Source organism: Anneissia japonica, unplaced genomic scaffold (assembly GCF_011630105.1).
Source record: "Anneissia japonica isolate Jap-2015-1 unplaced genomic scaffold, ASM1163010v1 scaffold2471_len1564793_cov202, whole genome shotgun sequence".
Classification (NCBI taxonomy): domain Eukaryota; kingdom Metazoa; phylum Echinodermata; class Crinoidea; order Comatulida; family Comatulidae; genus Anneissia; species Anneissia japonica.
The window spans coordinates 571,746-593,071 of NW_022709610.1; the positions used below are offsets into that span (position 1 = coordinate 571,746).

At 32.4% G+C, this 21,326-nt stretch overlaps 1 protein-coding gene across 10 annotated transcripts in view; it reads left to right on the plus strand.

The window, feature by feature from the left end:
- LOC117106798 (unconventional myosin-X-like) overlaps window positions 1-17,087 on the plus strand; it is a 101,685-nt gene extending 84,598 nt beyond the window's left edge. For 8 of the 10 annotated variants that reach the window (XM_033248240.1, XM_033248247.1, XM_033248248.1 and 5 more), the window contains 15 exons: window positions 3,760-3,917; window positions 4,729-4,858; window positions 5,066-5,166; window positions 5,585-5,778; window positions 6,155-6,275; window positions 6,896-6,982; window positions 7,106-7,242; window positions 7,505-7,549; window positions 9,829-9,952; window positions 11,529-11,641; window positions 12,099-12,204; window positions 12,362-12,502; window positions 12,626-12,828; window positions 13,042-13,129; window positions 13,376-17,087. In XM_033248240.1, the coding sequence (XP_033104131.1) occupies window positions 3,760-3,917; window positions 4,729-4,858; window positions 5,066-5,166; window positions 5,585-5,778; window positions 6,155-6,275; window positions 6,896-6,982; window positions 7,106-7,242; window positions 7,505-7,549; window positions 9,829-9,952; window positions 11,529-11,641; window positions 12,099-12,204; window positions 12,362-12,502; window positions 12,626-12,828; window positions 13,042-13,129; window positions 13,376-13,450 (1,823 nt within the window). In that variant the 3' untranslated portion in view covers window positions 13,451-17,087. The remainder of the gene's footprint in view (window positions 1-3,759; window positions 3,918-4,728; window positions 4,859-5,065; window positions 5,167-5,584; window positions 5,779-6,154; window positions 6,276-6,895; window positions 6,983-7,105; window positions 7,243-7,504; window positions 7,550-9,828; window positions 9,953-11,528; window positions 11,642-12,098; window positions 12,205-12,361; window positions 12,503-12,625; window positions 12,829-13,041; window positions 13,130-13,375) is intronic. The other 2 variants (XM_033248244.1, XM_033248250.1) reach the window with 1 other exon arrangement.
- Window positions 17,088-21,326: the final 4,239 nt, after the last annotated feature.

Sequence of the window (21,326 nt, forward strand, 5' to 3'; positions counted from 1 at the left end):
CATTTGCGTTTGTAATTTATCTGTTTGAATAGAATAGAATCTGTCTCTTATACACATCTAGATGTGTATAAGAGACAGACAGTATGTGATTTAAAATATTCTTTGCGTACTATGCAGAAACTTGAGAAAAAAACGTGTCCCTATGGGAATATATATAAATATATAAAACTGTGTCAGTTGGTGAAGCACCTGGACAGTAATTGGAGGATTTTGTATTGAAATCATGATGAGTACAAATACGTTTTTCTCCCAAAACATATTTTCCTTATGTGTCTTCAATTATATATTTTGTGAAGTGCATGTTTGTGGGTAGTTTTAACTTCATACTGTTTCTATTTTGATAGATATTGTATATTTGGGAAATGCTGTTTTGTGTAATAGCATTTTTCAACTATTTTTAGATGGTTGTGGATATTCTCTGTTATTCATAATTTTTAATTGTAAATTATTTTTTAATTTATTTGCACCACCCCCATATTCATAATTTTTCCTTCCTTATGTCTTCATTACATTTCCCACCCCTTACGTATTCACCCTTTTCCTCCTTTTAATGCACCTGCACATTATGCTCATTTCTTTTCTTTTTTTTTTATTGTTTTTCTTTACTTTTCGTTTGTCATTCCAAGGTCATCGGAGGCACACATGGAGTCACAAGATGATGGCAAACATCTTTCGATGTTACCCACGTAGATCCTCGTGGCTTCTCAGTCTGCGTGAGAATTTCACATTCAAATTAATTTATTTATATCAAAATTGGTTTTATCCTTCCCTCTTGCATTCTAGATTGCAATATTTCTCAGCTTGTTGAACTTGCAAATGTTAATTTTTGTTTGAAAAATTAATTATTAATTGATAAACGTTTTCAATTCTGAATACATTTCCTCTCTTAAGTGATCAATAATTAGTATTAACTTGAGTTAAGTCATTAAAAACTATCTGCTCAAAGTAAATTCTTGCATCAAATGTTTTTATGAATTATGATTAACCTAGGAACTAAATAAACAATTTTAATAATAATTATTATTTACATAAATTAATTTGACAAAATTTGCAAACTGTTAAAAAAGCAATAAAAATGAAGTACCAAATACCAAGGCCAGAGGCCATGTTGTAATAATTTTGGCTTTTGTCCAGACACCCAAAACTAACTATATTTATATTGATTTAACATAAGCATCTAACCAGGAAGAAGCTTTTAACAAAGTTAAAAAAGCTTAAAACTTAACTTGCATCATATTAGGTATAAGACTCATTTACCTTGGCAGAGGATTAGATGGTTCAGCAAGTGATTCCACCACCTGGTACCCATAAGCAATAAAAAAAAGAAGATAAAAATACAATAATTTATCTTTGTTATTTAACCAAATTCAATTACAAACAATGAAATATCAGTTCCAAATTGTACTTGTTATCTTGCTCAAATTATAAATCAAAATGTGTTTGGAATGTAATTTTTATTTGGCACAGTATATAAAAGCTGTCTTTGGCACACTTTCTTGCACTTTACCTTGATTTTCATTTAATTTGAATTTGTTCTTTGATCATCTCAATTTATTATAAAGTACACTAGTTTTACTTGTTTACATTTGTTTTGGTTGGCCTATGATATGGTGTTCTTGCAGTGTATGAAGTAAAGATATTTATGTATGAGTAAAAGTGGTTGTATATGTTTGTGTTTCTAATTATTTTTCCTGTTCCTGACTTTATATATCCTGTATGTACTTATTGCACTTTGTATAGTGTATAAGATAAAGGGAGATGTAATGAGGTATACAACAGCATGTGTTTTTTATGTTGATTGGTTGTGTGTCTCCATATATATAATATTTAAAAGATTGAGCATTTTGTATTCATATGATCAGTTGTGGTCCAGAGGCACATCTTTTAAATGTCAGAAGGCAAGGAGACATTCGTTTTGAATAAAGAGCTTTTGGTGTACAAGGCACATGGTTTGAATGTACAAATTACAAATTGCATTATTGAATTAAATTAAAAAATGTTAGCCATGTTGAATTACATCCCAGATCTGTGCCTCATGCCTTCAACCTCTTCACACAGCATGCCACTGTAGGTACACCTCAAGCATGTCTTGTATTATGAATGAAAAACCATCAGCAAATCAACATTACATGTACAACATGGATGATTAGTATTTTAAAGACCTCTATCCTCCATGTTTTATTTATTTATAAATCTTGTACAGCTCATCTCATTTTATCATTAGATGTCTTTATTCATATTTCAATTCAATGTTGTGTTATATTTCTTGCATGTGTGACCATCCATTGTATCTTCCTCTTTACCATTTTGTACATTTTTCTACTAGTACTACACTGTAATTTGTTATAATTGTGTATCATGTTTGTCCAATCAGATGTTCAATTTCAGTTAATACAATGCTTGGTGAGGTCACACCTGTATAGCATTTTTTACAAATGCATTATTATATTTTGCCAAGTACCACTTCATATAAATCTAAATTATCAAATGTCAAAAAAAGTTTATAAGCTGTGAAGAATGCAAACATTTTGGATTGTTTAAACATCACATTTGCCTCCCTATTTCAGGCATATCAAACTTATTTATTTTCAAATTTATTAATAAATATTCCAAGATATGTCTATGGTTTAAATTAATAAGTTCTTGAATTGACATTTTGCTAGTATCAGTATTTGCATTACTTTCCTCAGTCTATCTGTACATGCATTTACCATGACTAATTCCACTAGAGAAATTTATTTAACTTTAATTTTAATAATTGATAAGAATAATAATTATATCATGATAAAACAGATTGACAAACATCTTATTAGACTGGTTAATGATGGTCACTGTTTAAATTAATTAAGCATTTTAAATGTATAATTATCCTTATCTTTCTTATTTATGAACCATTAATATTTATTAAATATATTATTTTTATCGGTGTAGCTCTCCTAATCTAAATATTTTATTGGATTGTCTCGTTGTATTCCTGTAGTTTTTGTCAACGTCAATATTTTATTTTGTAACTGTCACATGTTTTCAACTTGTGAAGTTGTACCATGTGCGTTGTTCTCATCTGTTTTTTTTTTTTACTTCTGATCTCTGTTCCTGTGTCTCTAATGGTTCGTATTGCTAATCTCTGTATTGTATTAGTATTGTTACTTGACTGTTGTCTTGTTCAGTAGTCCATTTGAGTGTTTGTAATGCTGTCTATTTTGTGTTCTTTATATCTTTCTGACAATTATGACTTGCATGATGTTCACAATTTTGTTGTGATGTCCCACCCCACTGTGGGTGCAACATTCCACACCCTCTGTGATTGTGATGTTAATGTGGTTTAGTTGATCACATTAATGGTTGTGGTTCCTGTGGTTGTATGACTGTTTCATTGTATGGACCCCCACCCATTGTCTCTTACGGGTTGAATCTGTATTGAGTAAACTCACTAAACTCGGTATTCAGTGATTAATATTATAGTATGATCCTTGTTCTCATTGAATGTGGTTAAAAACCGATGCATGCAAACTGGTGATGGGAAAGATTTGGTAGAGGGCAGCATACAATCTTTACTTAATATCAGTGCACGCATGTGTGCTTGTCTTTGCCATGCATAAAATTTGCACAAAGTTAAATAATTTTTTTTTTTTAATAGCTTGGTATTTTTACCTCGATCAAATAACTTCATTTAGCTTTTATTTTTAACTTATTTTCAGTTTCTGGTAGCATTTTACTACAAACAATTTCCACATTAAATATATTTAATTTCTTGTTTAGGTACTTGGAAGTTTACAATTCATAGTCGACGTTTCTCGTACAATCTCTACACACCTTCAAATGAGGAGGCGTGGAAATGGACATACGCAATTCAAGAGGTTATAGACAGCAAACCACCGTTGGAAACCCCAACTCAGATTCTAATCAAGGAATTGAGGGTCAGATATTTTATACATTTAATATTTATATTTGTTTTAGCAAATTTCTCATTGAAGCAATTTATTGGATCTTAGTGGATATTTCCTTCTTTATTTACTTGGGTTATTTTTTATAAATTATGTGATATTGGGTAAATAGTTTCATCTGGTTTCAAATAGCAATAAATATGTATAATTCCTTGTGATAAACCAAATATTACTCACTGTTTTTTTGTTGTTGACAGTTTCGCCTGGCTATCAGTCAGGCTTCATCAGAATCTGTGAAGGGTTTCTGCCGATGCTCGTTGGTAGAGGGCCGCTCCAGCCGTCTTTAACAGTTGATCATATAGGTGTGAGAGGCGATGTTCATTCATTGTAGAAGAAGGAGAAATAACGCCACAATGAATAGAGACGAAGGCGCACATCACCTCTCACACCTATATGATAAACTGTTAAAGACGGCTGGAGCGGCCCGCTACCAACGAGCATCGGCAGAAACCCTTCACAGATTCTGACGAAACCTGACTGATAGCCAGGCGAAACTGTCAACAACAAAAAACAGGGAGTAATATTTGGTTTATTACAAAGAATTCTACATATTTAAGTGATATTATTATTATTATTATTATTGGTGTGGTAGTAGTAGTAATAGTAGTAGTAGTAGTGGTGGTAGTAGTAGTAGTAGTAGTAGGTATCGTGCTTTTGTGAGTCTTAGCATAGTGCTCAGTAACACTGAGATATGTTTGACAGGTGTAGCAATCACTTAAATTCTATTCATATTAATTTATTGTATAATTCTAGTATTCTCTTCAATTACTATTTGTTCTTATAGGAAGCAAGTTTGAATGGTTACAATGATTCAATAGATGAGATATACAAGTTGAACCCAATTCTACGCAACGTTCCATATATGCTCAAATCACCACTTCTTCCACTGCCATATGGACAGATCATAAGTTCAAGTAAGTCTGAGTATAAATATTCAAGTTGGATATAATTAATAATTAAAAAAATAAATAAATGAATATTTTTTAACAAAGTTATTGACAAACAGGGAGATCACTATTAATTTGAAATAAATATAATTAATCAATAGAGGAACATTTAAATACATAAGTTTATAATGAAGTACGTATTGTTATGGGTGTACATTTGCTTGCATCTTATAGATGTAGATAAAGGATATACAACGTTACAAGATGAAGCAGTCAAGATATTTAATGTTTTACAAGGTTCCGAACAATTAGCCGATCCAATGCCAGTTATACAGGTAAGGTCACTATGCCAAAAATGTCAATGATTAGGAATCATTTTTCTGTTTGTGATTTTTTTTTTTTTTTTTTTTTTTTTTCAATTCAAGAACCAATCATTTTGTGTTAATACTACAATTTGGTACCATACCATTGTTCTTGTTAACAGTATTTAGAAGTATTGTACAACTAATTAAATCTTGATTTTGTTGAACCGCTTGTCATTAAAAATCTCACAAATTTAGATATGAATGGTGCTTGACTTGACCTTAAGTAGATTTTTTTTTTTTTAATTGGTTCAAACACAATTTTTGAAAGGATTACGACCTCCTTTGAATATTTCACATCTGTACATCCCATAACTAACTTTTATCTGCCATCCTAAATTTTGTTTATCTTGTACAGAGTTGTCTTTATAACAACATTTACTCTTCTCAGGGTATTCTGCAAACGTGCCAAGATCTAAAGCCGCTGCAAGATGAGATATACTGCCAACTAGTGAAACAGACAGCGTGGGTCAAAGACCCAGACAATCTCAACAATCTACGTAATTGGCAGATCCTGTGCTGCATGAGTTGTACGTTCCTGCCATCCAGAAGCATCCTCCGATACGTCCGTTTCCACATCAAACGGTGAGCTCCAAATGTGATGTCACCATGTTTATCAACAACAAATTATGGCTGTTATATAAGCGCTATAATCAGCTATCACATCATGTGACATACACTCATATCCATGTCAGAGTGTTACAACTACAACCTATCTGGAGACACTGATTCAAATGCATATTAGAAATAATGATTACTGATAAGAGCTTCATCACAAAAATTTTAGGTCTATGTACAAAAATATTTCAGTATGGTATTTACAAATATTTCAATGTGATTTGAGACACCTTGTCCTGTATGTTAATTTCAGTGCTGTGAAGCAGACCACTAGAACTGTATTTATTTCATTAACATTTTATTAATAAGAATTTGCTTATTTTTATTTCTTGGTATATTTTAGACAAGTTGAACTGTATCCAAAGACTCAAATGGCTGCGTATGCCGGCTATGGACTTGAAGCTCTGAAAAGGACAAGAACCAGAGAATTTGTGCCTTCCAGAGATGAGATTATTGCAATATTGGTGAGATAGTAGTTAATTGACTCATTGACAGATTGTTTAGTGTACAGGGTTCGAATTTCCTCAAAATGCTCCATTAGCAAGAAGCTGCTGTAGGCTATGACTTTTCTACAGCAATTTATTCTTCTTCTACAACAACAATAAAAAATTTTATTGTTTTTAAGGGGAAAATCAGTTGTTAGGCCTAGCCTGGGTTAAGCAACTCGACAGCTAAAAGCTTGCTGTCGATCCTGGGATTTACCACAGCAGTGCAAGGCTGTTTCTACAGCAATTGCTATCGTTGCTGTTGGGAAATTCGAACCCTGGATTAAAATATAAGATAACTTGGATAAACTTTATTGTCATGACCACAAACAAGGTGAACATGAAATTTGGTTTCTTTGATGCTTAACTACATAAATAATACAGTATGAAATAATAACAAAAACTAAAGATTAGTTGCACTTAAAATATAATAATACACACCTAAAAAATAGTTTCTTAACTTTTTTTGTGATCTCTGCAATGAATCTCTTTATCATCATACTCTTTGTACAGCTAGTTTCTCTGAAAACCAGCTAAGCTAATGATTTACTTTTTATTTTGAAATGTAATTATTCTTTAAAAAATTATTATATTTGTAGGGTCGACGAGATATGAATGCTACAGTGTTTTGCCATGGTGGCGGTTCCTGCCAGATATCAATCAACTCATCAACTACAGCTGGACAGGTGAGACTGGGGTAAAACAGAATTGGGGAAGGGTGTAAAGAGAGAAAGTAGAAACATATGTGTTAGTAACTAATTTACAAAAATTAGCAATCAAGTGATTCATTGGTTTTCGTGTCTTTGCAGGTTATTCATACATTGGTGAAAGGAATGAATTTAGATTCTTGTCACAATCGTTTTTCTCTTTATGAGAAGAGCGGCCTTGTAGAGAAGGCAATAGACGATAGATCAGTTGTTGCAGACATTCTAGCAAAATTCGAAAGGTGAGCCTCGAAACATCTTCTGGGATATTTTTATGAATAATCATCACAAGGTATAGTTAGGATACGGTGTTATATTATCCAACAGAGGAAGTAGTAATCATTTAATTCAAAGCATATATCCAATTATTGATAAGAATGGTTAAGTGTGGATTGGAGCTGCATGACAAGCAAACACGTCATCTTTTTGCCTCATAATCATTCAAGTCAGCCTTTTTGGCTATTATTTTGCATCTTTTTTTTATATTAATTCCTGTTTTTTTAGCCAAAAAGCTCAAAATGGTGAGAAAGATGGAATGAACGAGTCAAGGTAGATTCACAAGGACGTTTTCTTTTGCATTTTCAGATCAGTAACCTACTCCCACTAGCAAGCAGATTTGAAAAATGATTCCTTTCTGAGTGTTCTTTTCAAATCTTTTATGCTAGTGGTCAGATTAACCCATCTAATCTAACAATTAACAGTCTTGGTCACTGGTGTATCTGGTCTGATGAATCACAAAATAACAGGAGATTTTACCTTTCCCACTACCTGCCTGTTGCATTGCATTGTGGGACTGAGAAACAAAAATTGAAATATGAAACCGACAGCATTAACATGTTCATGAAAATGTTTCCTGTTTGACAATGGCAATTCCATTTTAACATCTGGATAAGTTTGCTCAAAATTATTTTAATTATAAAACATTTGTATGTTACTGAGGAATGTACACAAATTTTGGTAACAATTCCATTTTCATGAAAGCAATTTTGTAATGCTGAACCCTAGCAGCTGCACTTGTAATTAAAACCAAAGCGAGTCATGTTGGTGTATGCAGTGACTTAGTGTGTTCACACATTGATGCAGGTTTCGAGTCTCTTTCTGTGATGTGTAAACTGCAAAGCTATGGAATGAAAGAGAACTGGCATGTCGAGCTTGGCTATATTTGCTATGAGTATGGTCTTAAGACATTCCCCTGTCTCCTTATTCCCTAACCCTTAGCTAATGTTATTCATTGGTGTTTTTTTTCCCTTTCTTTTCTATTTCCTATCCCATTTTTATTCCTTATCCCCTTATTTATTTCCCATCCAATGTTATTACTGTACCTTCATTTTATTTCTTATACGCATTTCATTAAGCCGGTTTCATTTATTCCATATCTTATTTATACCTAATTCTCTTGTCCATTTTTCACAGAATCGAGAGTCCATCCATTTTTATTCCTCTTAATGTATTTTGTTCCCCCACCTTTGTGTCTTAAATTGAACTATTTTTTATTTTCTTTTGAAATTGTGTAGTTAATTTCATCCGCAATCAAATAATAAATTTATTTTTAATTACTTATTTATTGTTTTTATTTTATACAAATACAATCCTATTGCCCTTTTCTTCCGACTCCTGTTTATGTGTTTGCTATACTGAAAGTCTACTTTTTTTTCTCTGTGAAACTTTCTGTGCAACAATCAGTTTGACTTTGGTAATTTTCTCTGTGAAACTTTCTATGCAACATTCAGTTTGACTTTGGTTAATTCAACATTTATTTTATTTAAAATAAATTATTCCTAAATGATTTTCTATAAAACAGCGATACACTTAAAAAAAATATTTTGGTTTTTACAATAAGAAAATTTTTAAAATTGAATTACCCTTTTACATTAAAACTAAGTCCATCTTAATTGGGTTGTAATTTGAAGTGTTGTGGAAACTGATCTTACTAGTGCATGTTAAAGTTATAGAAAGTTGATCAAAATTGCATAGCAGTAAAACAGTAGTCATGTATTCAATCAGCAGTTTTGGTAATTGATGGTCAGTAAATTGTCATTTATGATAATATATTTATTTAGTCATAAGGCCTACACTGAAGGTCTATATAAGGTTTTTGACCAGCGTATCCATCCTCATGAATTTTGGTTTCTAGATATTAAGCACGGGGCTAAAATTTGTGATTAAGGTATAAAATATAAAATGCTTTTTCAAACATCATACAAGAATTGTGAGATGCTCGTTGGTGAAATACAGTACCACATGTATTGGATGTGAGAAAGTACAGCATAGACCAATGGTAATTGGTCAGATCATCCACATCCTTCTAATGAATATAGGACAGTATAACTTTAAGACCTGTATACAGTATAAAGTTTAGTTTTAATGCTACATTAGAAACCAAAAGCACTACATTTTCCCATTTGGACAACAAAGTAGAATTAGTGAAGTAAAACTTCCTCATGTTAGAAGACATGCATGCAGGCTCACCACATTCTTTCAGGGAAACGCATTACAGTTTGACGTGGACTAAGTAACTTGTTTTGTGTAATTAATGATTTTGTCAATGGTCGAATGTTTCATCTTAGAATTTTTGATTAATGGTTGCTTTCAATCGTGTTTATAATTGTTGTCTACCTGCTTATGATCAATTAATGGGTTTTTTTATTTTCATATGTGTGAGCATTATTATTATTAATATTTAGTATTATCATTATCATTCAACTTGTTGTTTTAATTGGAGTAATTATATTTATTTTATTTTTGTTTTTGGTATTACTATTTTGCAAATCTCTTTAAATGTGTGAATATATTTGCGATATTTAACAAATTTGTAAATGTTTGATCAGATTCAGAGCTCGGGGTCTGAGTGACCGAGGTAAGCCATGGCAACTTTTCTTCAAGCTCTTCTGCTTCCTGGATACTAAAAGTGTCAAACCAGATAGCATTGAATATAGTTTCCTCTTTGAACAGGTAAGCAGTGTCTGTTGCACCGTGCTTCACACCAGTCTAACACCATTCACACAGTGAGTGTACCGATATACCACCATTATTAGCAAGTCTACCGCAATTCATACATCAGTCTATCACCATTCAGTATACTGAACATCAACTATTAACATACAAATGTACCACCATTCATTCACCCATCTTTTACCATTCCAGGGGTCCCAAGTTGTAGAACTCCATTCGCAGGAGATTTTGATGGGAACTTTAGCCGCCTGCAAATACAATGCGCGTCGTGTTGCAGTCAACAACTACTCATAATATCAAATACTTGACATTCAGTGATCAGAAAACAGTTAAATTACTAGCCCTTGCTAATATTAAGCAATTACTAGAGCTCCGCATAGCACACTATATGAAAATGATTAAAAAGAACTTGTTTGTAATGCTATTTTGATAGACTTTTTCAAAGAAAGAAACATTTCAGCATTCGAGAGAGAATACAGTCACTGACGTCCTTTTTGGTCGGTGCATGCAGACAGGTAAAATCGTGCGATGATTTCATAACTAGGCTATGGCCTAGTAGTAGTAGGAGGAGGCCTGGGCTGCCTCGTGCCTTGAGTCTTTAAAATAGGTCTAGAATATTCCTATTAAACGTTCGGTTTCTTGTGTTTATGAGGGTCCATTGATTCAATGAATTCCTTAATTGTTCATACTTAATATTGAATTTGAAGTAACTTTCTTCGGGTTCTAATTAAGCTTGTTTTACGAAAGTAATTTTCAATTACAATTCAATTTTTATCGCGTTGCATGATGTATTCGCGGTGACAAAAAATGAGGATTTTGTTTTGCACACGAACCTAAAAAAATTCAAGCCAAGCGTCCACTAATAGAAAAATTAGTGGACTCTGGGGAATAGGCAAATAACATTTGGAGTTACAATGATGACGTCACGATTGACTTATAATATATATTATTCATTTATTTGCACTTAGAGGCCTACATCAATATTATTAATTACATCAATTTACACTTCTTTTCTGGCATCTGTAAACTATATACATTGATGGTAGGGATTGAAATAAACTTATTTGTGATTGTTTTTTAACATCCTGAGCCATGTTTTTACCTAGTAGGCCTAGGCTTGAGCTGATCTTCAAAATTAAGTATTTAAATTTTCCAAAATTTACGGGAAGAATTTTGTTCAAGCGGTAGAAAAACGTAGACTAACACTAGCACGGTAGATCGTCGCTAAAAGCGGTAGAATACCGCAAGTAGCGGTAGACTTGGGACCTCTGCCATTCATGCCACCAATTATACATCATCATTCACACACCAACCTACTACCAATCACAGACCAATCTACCACCATTCACAGACCAATCTACCACAATTCATGTACCAATCTACCACCATTCACAGACCAATCTAACACCATTCACAGACCAATCTACCACCATTCACAGACCAATCTACCACAAACCATCTCTTTTTGCCAGTCTATCACCATTATAATATGTAATGGTTTGCCAAGAAAGTTTTCAAAATATAATTGATTTTTATAAAAAGATGATGAAAATATATTTATGGAATTATCTTGCAGGCTCATGAGGAGGTTATCCGAGGGAAATTCCCAGCCTCAGAAGAGCAGCTCATCCACCTGGCAGCTCTCAGGATGCAGTTTGACAAAGGAGACTATCTCCATGGTGACTGGATGTAAGTATACCTATCAGGCAAACAAGTCAACAGGTTCCCCATGTTACCTGAATTATCTTTCTTGAGTTACTTTTAAGTTACTGCTCTTGAATACAAGAATATGAAACAAACTCCAAAGAAAGTGATGCCAGTCAACATGTTTCAATACTCCTAATTTTGTGTGTTCTAAATTTTGACATTGAATTCAATTCAAATTCAAATTTATTTATTCTTAAAATACAAGTAAAGTAGTAGTAAATTGGAAATAATTGAAAGGAAACACCAAGGAGCTTGAATCAGAATGGCTTGCTTTAACATCTATTATGTCAGATTTATTAGTGGAACCCATTAACTCTTGAATAATTTAGAAGAAATAACTAAATTTCTCATACTATTGTGTTTATTTGTCCCTTCTAATATCATTATGAACATCATTGCTTACACACACACTAATCAGAAATACTTTTTTTTTGGATAGAAATGATCTAACTGAGGTATATCCAGTGGACAGACTGAAGGTGAAGCCAAAGGAAGATACTGATTTTGGTTTTCAGCAAAGAGAACGAAAAGACACATTTATTCATGTAAGATACCAATTTAGTACTGTACTATTGTATTAGTACTAAGGTAAAGCTTTACATATAAAAGTACAGACCAAGAGACAAATGCAAATTAAGAAAAAGAAAAGTGATAAGCATATGTACCGTAAAATAATGTGATGTAAATTCAATTTATGAACAGGGAACATTGAGAGGTATTGGTGAGAAGACGTTGAAAAGGTTACAGAAGTCTGCATCAGACGACAATATTCTGGAGTCTGTCTACAAAGATGATGTGTCAGCAACTATCACTGCCATTATAGATAAATGGAAAACACTCAAGGTACAGTATATACAATACTATTTTATTATTTAAGTACAGTACCTTATTTTACACCAACATGATTCAAATCTTGATGAATCAGGGCCTTTTCTCTCTAATAATACCTTACTCTATGTGTCACAGGGCACAACTGCTGAGCGCGCTCAGAACATCTACATGGGATTCATGCGATCCTGGAAACACTTTGGATCAAGGTTGTTTGAGGTAGAATGTCATGACAGTCGACAAGCATACCCCAAGAACCTGTGGTTGTCCGTCAATAAATCAATGGTTGCTGTTCACAAGATCAACGATCCAAATCCAATTGATGAATTCCCATATGAGAAGTAAGTACAAAAATATTTATTCATAAATTAATATTCATAACATAGAATTACTACTTGGAAATAACTATATAATTTATATGGACTTCAGATCATTACTCCCAGGTGAAACATTGGAAACCAAATTTGATGTCAACCAAGTTGTGCATGTTGATAATAATCGATATTGTGTCTTGCTTCAATTGATTTATGCTTGTTTATTCTGTTTTATTATAGAATTCTCTCATTTGGTGCCCCAATTCCCAATGAATATAAGATCATAGTTGAAGGCAGAAGATCAGAGTTGACCTTTGACACAACTGAGGTAGGTTTTATCACCATAATAAACATTATACTACCATAACAATATACTTACTGGTTTAGTACAATGTCTAAGGTGGTTTGTCTGCACTATTATTATTAAGAATAAAAGTGCAAGAGAGAGTCAGCATTATAAACTGTTGTTCCATTTGTTGCTGGTATGTTTTTTACATATAACAGTATTGATAGCTACAAATACTGCTACAAAATCTATTTTATGTTCTAATTTATATTATTTTTGTTCCAATAGGTATTTGAAATTGCCAAACTCATGAAAGCATACATCAATGAAATAGTTAAAAAGAGGAACATGATACCAGCCTAGCGATAGTGATTATAACAGTGCAAAACCTCACCTATTTAGAAGGTGCTGGAGATGATGTAGATTAGGGAATACAGTATGATGTAACCATCGAAGACAATGTCACCAGAAAGTATTATGTCACCCTGCAAGACATAGATGGTCTTCAAATAAGGACAATGAAACAACGGAAAAGATATAGAACAATTTACACTGTTATAGGAATGTCTTTTAATGATAGGGAAATACCTACCAGGCTAAATATCTATTTAAATTCTGTACCAAAAATATTTATTAAGGAGCTTTTGAATCTCGTCATTGGTAAGGTCTAGGATTTAATGGCACTACTCTGGTCTGCAGGATGTCATGGATGAGAAAATTGATCCCAGGTCATGTCATGGTTATCTAAACTCTAAGCAAACCAACTGTGTCTATTGAAACTCATCCCAAATACTATGTACTTGTATACTCTTTCCATGATTGGTATGATTCGATTGTTAATACATTGCTGAGAAAAAAAAAAACTTATCCATTGATCAAATTGATAGATTAATCAACATTTATATAAATTATCAAATTATTATTGGCCAGTGTTGAGGATTTAATAGATTTATGAATAATATATTTAGTAATATTATACTAAAGAATGGTACCAACTTGCTGAGTGGGCAGTTACCAAAGCAACTGTCTTGGCATTGAATTCCCAGTGTGAGCAATACATTTTACTCCGAAATGATGAAAATGTTAAATTCACCAGAATGGAGGATTAATCCATAGAGAATTTCTCTACAATGAATTTAATTGATTTTGATTTATTATACATAGATGAATTTCCCCAAAGTTACTTAGGTTCTTCCTTGTGGTTGTAAGCAATTATGTACAGAAAGAATAGTAGAAATGATTTATTAGCTAGGACATTACAAAAAAGGGTTGCCTTTTCATGATGTCACGGTGCCTTTGCAAAGATATATAATTATATGTAAATTGCTAATTACTTAGTTCAGTTAACATGTTTAATTAAACTCTAATTGGAACATTTTTTTTATATTTATCACATGATTAGTAAATTGCAATTAACATAAAAAAGTTTTAATGAATAATTCCTACCAAATAATTGTATTTCTTATTGTTCTTATATGTTCCTTGTTTAGTCAATTGTCCAAAGTTTTTACTAAACGAATATAATGTTATATGTTTAAAGGTTGTATCATTGGTTTAAAATCAGAGTTTTATTTTTATTAATGTCTGAATCTGATGAAATGAACCTCATTTTCATTTCATATTGCCATTTCTATGTAAAATATTTACTTCGCATCAGCAGTATTGTTGCAAACCAAGTTAGTTATGAGCATGCTATGCCAATAGCAAATGAATTTTTACAAATTATAAATGAAAAATATAAAGTACCTATCCCTGTAAATGTTGTGAAGTACAGTATATATAGTAAAAAGTTCAGGTAATGTGTTAACTAATTGAAGTCAAGGTAAATGGCAAAGGATATAGCATATGGTTTAAATGTTGATGTGATTGAATTAGGAAGGTTTACTACTAGTAGGTTTGCCAGTAGGGTTAGTGGAAAATAATTACAAGCTTTATCCTTATTTGAACATATACACAACAAACATTTGGGGATCCAAATTTGACGAAATAAGTGATAGCAGCTAAAACTAAGTGATCATATTGCAATTCATGGTTGGTTCAGTGGGGAAGGGGAAGATCTAGGACGTAATGTTTGACTAGTGTGTATTTACCCCAGGTCTAATCAGGCATTCAAGTACCAATATCCGACGGCCTTGTTTTGGTGTATAGCACGGAGAGAATACATATGATGCATAATATAAATACTGTATCAAATTATTATTATTTGAAATCAATTAAGGAAAAGTTTTACATTATTTTATTTTTGAATTTTTAGTTATATTTATGGGGTCCAACCTAGTACAGTAACAAGATTGTAATTCTGTTCAATAACAAAATAGATTTGTTTTCTATACATTTCTCAATCTAAATGCACGGGAATTGCATGATACATAAAGTGAAACTACTGTAGATGCTTAATAGTTGTTTTTGGTGTGTAAATGTTGTACATTAATTTCTATGAGTAAATCTAATACAGTTTATATCTGTAATTTGATATTTGTTGGTACCATAATTTATTGTTTACTTTTTCATCCAAATGTTCTTTTGGCCGACTGAAGGATAATATTTTATCCAGTGCCAGATTGTGTAATTGTTCAGTCCCTGTGCTATTATCATTCTCATTTGTTAAAATTTGATATTAACAGACGATTTTTATGAAATGGAAATTTAATTATAATGTTGATGAAAATTTCAGCTTGTTAGCGTACATTCTTATTTACTTGATAGCGATGTTTATTTTTCTATAAACTGTTTTGTTGCATTGCATTCATTATTTATGTTTTTCACAATGATTTTCTTGGTTTTCATTGTTGTGTCTTTAAACTGTTGATTAACAGTTAATTGGTAAATTTAAAATAGAGATTATTTGTAAATATTTGATATTTTTTGTAAAAAAAAAAGTAAACACAACAAAACTAACATAGATTAAGCTATTTGACATTGTATACAACAGTAGATGGATTAGCATATCTCAATAACAATACTAAAAATCTGCAAAAGTTTGCAAAAATTTGAAGCCAACAAAAGTTGCGTAGGAGAATCTAGAGGTTAAATAAATTTCCCATAATTTGATGTATAAAGAATGAGTGAATATTGCAAGTGAATAACTTTATGCAGGAGCTGACTAAACTACCTCTGATAATAACCATGTATTGCTTCCTGTCCTCTAGTACTCATTGACGCTGCCAATCCGGTACACAGTCGTTGCATTGCTTATTCATTAATCTGGTTTATAGATGTAACAAACTGTCGCTAATTTACGCGAAAACATATATCTGAGTAATAGTGATTTCAGTTGGTTTTGGTCAGAAAACCCTAAAGGTAATTTTTATTTTTGGTGTTTGGATGGCTTTCTTTTGAAAACACTTACACATAAAATGCCATGGCATAAAATAGTTCATTAAAATTTCATAAGTCAGTATCCTAATTCACTTTAGGCAAAACATGTTTAATAAGTAGTTACTAAAAGTGTAGCATTAAATGCTATTCACATACTGTTAACAGCCTTAATACATAAGCTAGCAATTAGCTTATTCTGCATCAGTAGACTAACACACAAGTAGATAAAAAGTTATTTAATCCAAACAATGATGATTCATTTAAATCCCATATCAGATGATATTTTTTTCATTTTTAAACTAAAAATACATAAGCATCAATGTAGTATAATTAGTTTACTTAAATTATGTAATGAATAAACAAAAATAGCACTATCAGAATGAGGTGAATAAAATGTTATTATTGAAGATGTACAACAAAGGGGCGGGATCCTCTAAATAAATTTTCATATTGTACTGTGCATCTATTTATTAATTTTATTAGGTTTTGAAAACAGAAAAAAGATGTTCCCACAGTGTGAAAAGCAACTTTTGTATTTTTTGTTTCATTTGTAGTGTTGAGTATGTTCCTCTTTATGTGTATGTTGATTTGACTGCAAACTCATGCATTGTGCATTTTCAGTTTTGTATACCATGTGGACGTTTTCAATTGAATAATAAATACAAACAGCATTGGAATATTTCATTTATGGTTTGCTTTTCTAATTGAGCATTTGTCTAATACAGACAAATATATTTCCACACCATTTCACTTTATATGAATTAGTAGCACACTTATGAACAGCTAGACATTTTTTAGTTTATCTTATCTCTATAGCACATTTCCTTCAGGATATGAAACGTTTTTTACCCTGGATACAGAGTGCATGGTGTGAAACCTTTGTTCTCTGGAAGTATTCCTAGTTAAGAATCTTTAATGATTTTTAAGCAGCCTGTCCCAATCAGCTACTATGTATACTGTTTTAAAGAGCGCCTTCACCCGTAATCAGCACTCTCAACTTCATTCGCCTCCCACCGATTTCAGTCTATATTTCTGTGCGTTTATATTTCTGTGCGAAAAGAGGCGCAAATGTAATCTTGTCCAAGGACATAAGACTGTGTATGGATTTTCCCAAACAATTTAGATATTCCACGGTAATTCTCCGACAATGAATGAGATACTCATGCCTTGTCTACTCTGCTGAGTAAATAAAAATCAAAGCAATTTATCACAGCCTCATTATATTCTGCAACTTAGCCGAGGTTGATTATAGAAATACAGAGCATATGTATTTGCAGATAATGTGCTTTGGTTCGCCAAAAAAAATTGAGTCAGAAAGTGGGTCGCCACCTAAAAATTGAGAAGCAGGGCTGTAGTATACAAAAAACATATAATAAAGGCATAGGCTTTAAAAATCAATGAATCTCTGTTACTCGCCATGCATCAATGACTAGTGCTGTCCAACTACGCATGCACGTGAGTTTGAAGGATTGGGTGCTTTAATAGGATTTGGATGCACACTTATAGATTCCTCTTCTTTCACCAAGTGTACTCTGATTTTTAAACCAGAAAATTATAATAAAAATAATAAAACGCTTTCAGTGACTGGAAGTGTGTCTATCATTTTTCGCTGTAAACTGATGGGTAGACATTTTTAAGTATACTAATTTCTATGTTCAAATTGATAACTTTTATGTTACTTCAAAATGGGCGAGTTAATTTCAAAAAATATTTTTATGATTTTTTTGGTATTTAGCATGGGACAATACATCATCAAGTTTTTGCTGCTTAGCACTAGGAACACAAATAATGCAATAATGCATAAATCAAATAGCCAATAATACACTGCTTAAATAATTATATATAAACAGGCTGTTATAAATCGTATGAAACATAGTTCATTAACGAAAGTTCCTTAGTAGCTGCATGAAAAAAAACTTATTTTGCTAATTAGCGTCCCACAATCGATCATCGAGCCCCCACTCCACTTCACAACTTCATCAGCACCCCCATTTCAAGACTTTGTTGTATATTATTTGTCTCTAACGCGCGTTTTTGTAGCTTCAGCGCGGCGTTGACGATCACAGCATCGCCATCGGTATGAAAAAGACAACTTATTGGCAAAGTACTGTGCTTAAATAGGACTTTAAGAATTGATAGTGAAATGCCAAGATTTCCATATACAGTACCTAGGCCTTTGTATTATTGTGAACACAGGTACTTCGAAATCTATAAAAATAACTATTGTGTGTGGGGGAACAACAGACTTTTGAAACGATGATGTTGATCTAACATTCAACTATCCTGTACAAGCTTAAATATTCCAATTGCTGATGGCATACAATAATCAAACCTCTTTGTTTGATAGGCCTATTATTATTATTATTATTATTATTATTATTATTATTATTACTATTATTATTAGGCTATTTTGCATTTATAAAGCGGTTTTTCAAAAGGATCAAAGCGCTGTACATATCAAAGTTCAAAATATATATTTATATATACAGAAATCTTAAAACTACCGTAGTTAAGATACAAAACTACTTACTAGGAAACAGATACGTTTTAAGTAATATCAGCCCATCCCAGTAGGATGGTGTGAGTGGAAATAGTTTATCTAGGGAGCAGTGGTGGCGCCAGAGGGGGTCTGGGGGGGCTATAGCCCCGCTGTCGGGGAAGCATAGCGCCCCCCCCCCACCCGTCGGGGAAGACGAGTACATTTTGTCGGGGAATAAACAAATAAAAAATATATTTACATGTAATTTTCATTTAGCCACCATATTGTTTTCATTAAACTATTTGTGTTAACTTTGCATCACAACAACAACAACAACAATAATAATAATAATAATAATAATAATAATAATGATAATAATAATAATAATAATAATAATAATAATAATAATAGTTCAATAAGACTAATTAAAAATAATTTGCGTTCTGTTATGACAAATGCTCGTTTGGATAGCCTCACATGATGCTTGGAATACATCGTGATAGGTGAATCAACCTCGACCTTGACAGCGTGGTTGTCAAATTTCATGCAAAATTTTCAAAATGTAGAATTTCACTTTCATGAATGAGGATTTGAAAATAAATTAGATGGTTAGAATGCATACGCTTTGTTTCTTGTTTTATTCAAAATGTTTTGATTTTGGAAGTTGATTTCGACATTAGAAAACATAGCCACATGAAGTCGTATTTAACTCGATGCCTATCAAATAAGTAATAAGAATTCGCCATAATTCGTCAAATATCCTTGACAGTACTTTCAGGGGCTTAGCCTCCATGGACCCAACCATGACGGCCCCCTAGCCCCAGCCACGTGAGACTCGATTCGCTCCACTACCCCACCTCCCAGTCGGGGCCTTTAGCCCCTTCGTCGGGCAGGTCCTGGCGCCATCACTGCTGGAGATATGATGGCTTATCTTAGTAAATATTTTGTCTTTGAAATAAACAGCTTAATGAGGGTGGCAATTCTTGCATAGCATGGAGGAAATATATATTTCCTCCATGCAGGGAGTATTATCAATTATTATTTGTTACTAATTACCGATTATAATTGTTTAATAATCATTGTTAACTATTATGAAATATTTATTATGAAATTACTATAATTAATAAATGTATTGGCACTATACTACTACTACTACTACTACTGTTCAGTAACTTTCGTATTCTCTAGAAAAACAAAGTTGTGGTAAGTCTTAGAAGCATTTGGTTTTCTGAAAGTAGGATTTTGGAAGAGGCTTCTGCTTGCTTAATTCTTTTTCATTGGCAATTCTCGTACTGTAAAGGAAAAAATATTGCTGACGGGGAATGTACCCCTACCCCCCCCCCCCTTTTCCCGTCTTGCCACTAAATTTTAAAATTTCAATGCATACGGTATATTGAAATTAATGCTACTCATTACCTATTCTGAATATTTTGTCCCCCGTTTTGAAAAATTCTGAATCTTCCCCTTCCCCTTGAATCCACCTCTGTAAGACTCTGTAGGCCTAGGTGCACTCACAATTTTTTATATATCAAATGACTGGGTCGAAATTACCCAAGATTCAGCAAAAATTGCCCAAAATCACCCAAGCTTCCTGAAAATGCTTTTTCGCATGTATAGTTTCCCTTTTTGTTCAATTTATAAGGCCCATAAAAAAAATTATTAGTTTATCATCCTATCAAAAAGTAAAAACTGATGAGGGAGGGAGGTTTTTTTTTTTTTTTGCTAACCCCACCCCCATTTTACCGATGTTCAAAAGTAAATCAGTGGTTAGGAACACATATATAAAAAGTCATAAGAGTGGAATCAATTTTTTTTTTAAAGATGTTTTTGTTGTACTAGTAAACATATTTGTAAGAGATCCTGAGCTTTTCAACTGAAAAAAAGATGGAAAAAGGACCGTTTGAAATAAAAATATATGTTGATTGAAAAAAAAAAAAAAAAAATCAGATTTTCCCCAAAAGTGATGAGGGAACGGGTGATAAAATAATAATTTTTTTTATGGGGCCTAAACCATTTTTTATTGTAATTGTTTGTGTTAATTATTAAAATTAATATTCATGAGAATATGAGTGATAATACGGATAGAAAAATACGCCCTCAGTCGGCCAGTGTTATCAGTAGATACAGTGATCAAGTTTTATTATGTAATGCATTAAGATCAATGGCATCACAAATCACAAACAATTCTGAACCCATGTTTATAGAACAGTAAATTAACAATGGTATGTGCACTTTTGAGTTTTGCTTTACTTGAATGGACTGAAATTTCCTTTGTTACTTCTTAATTCTTTCTCTATGACAAAAATATTTAATTTTCTTAGTAAAAATTAAATACCCAAGGATTTGAACGGAATACCCAAGAACCCAAGACCAAGTCAAAATACCCAAGATCTTGGGTAAATAAATACCCAAGCAGTGGTCGGTCACGTTGGTGAAAGCGAA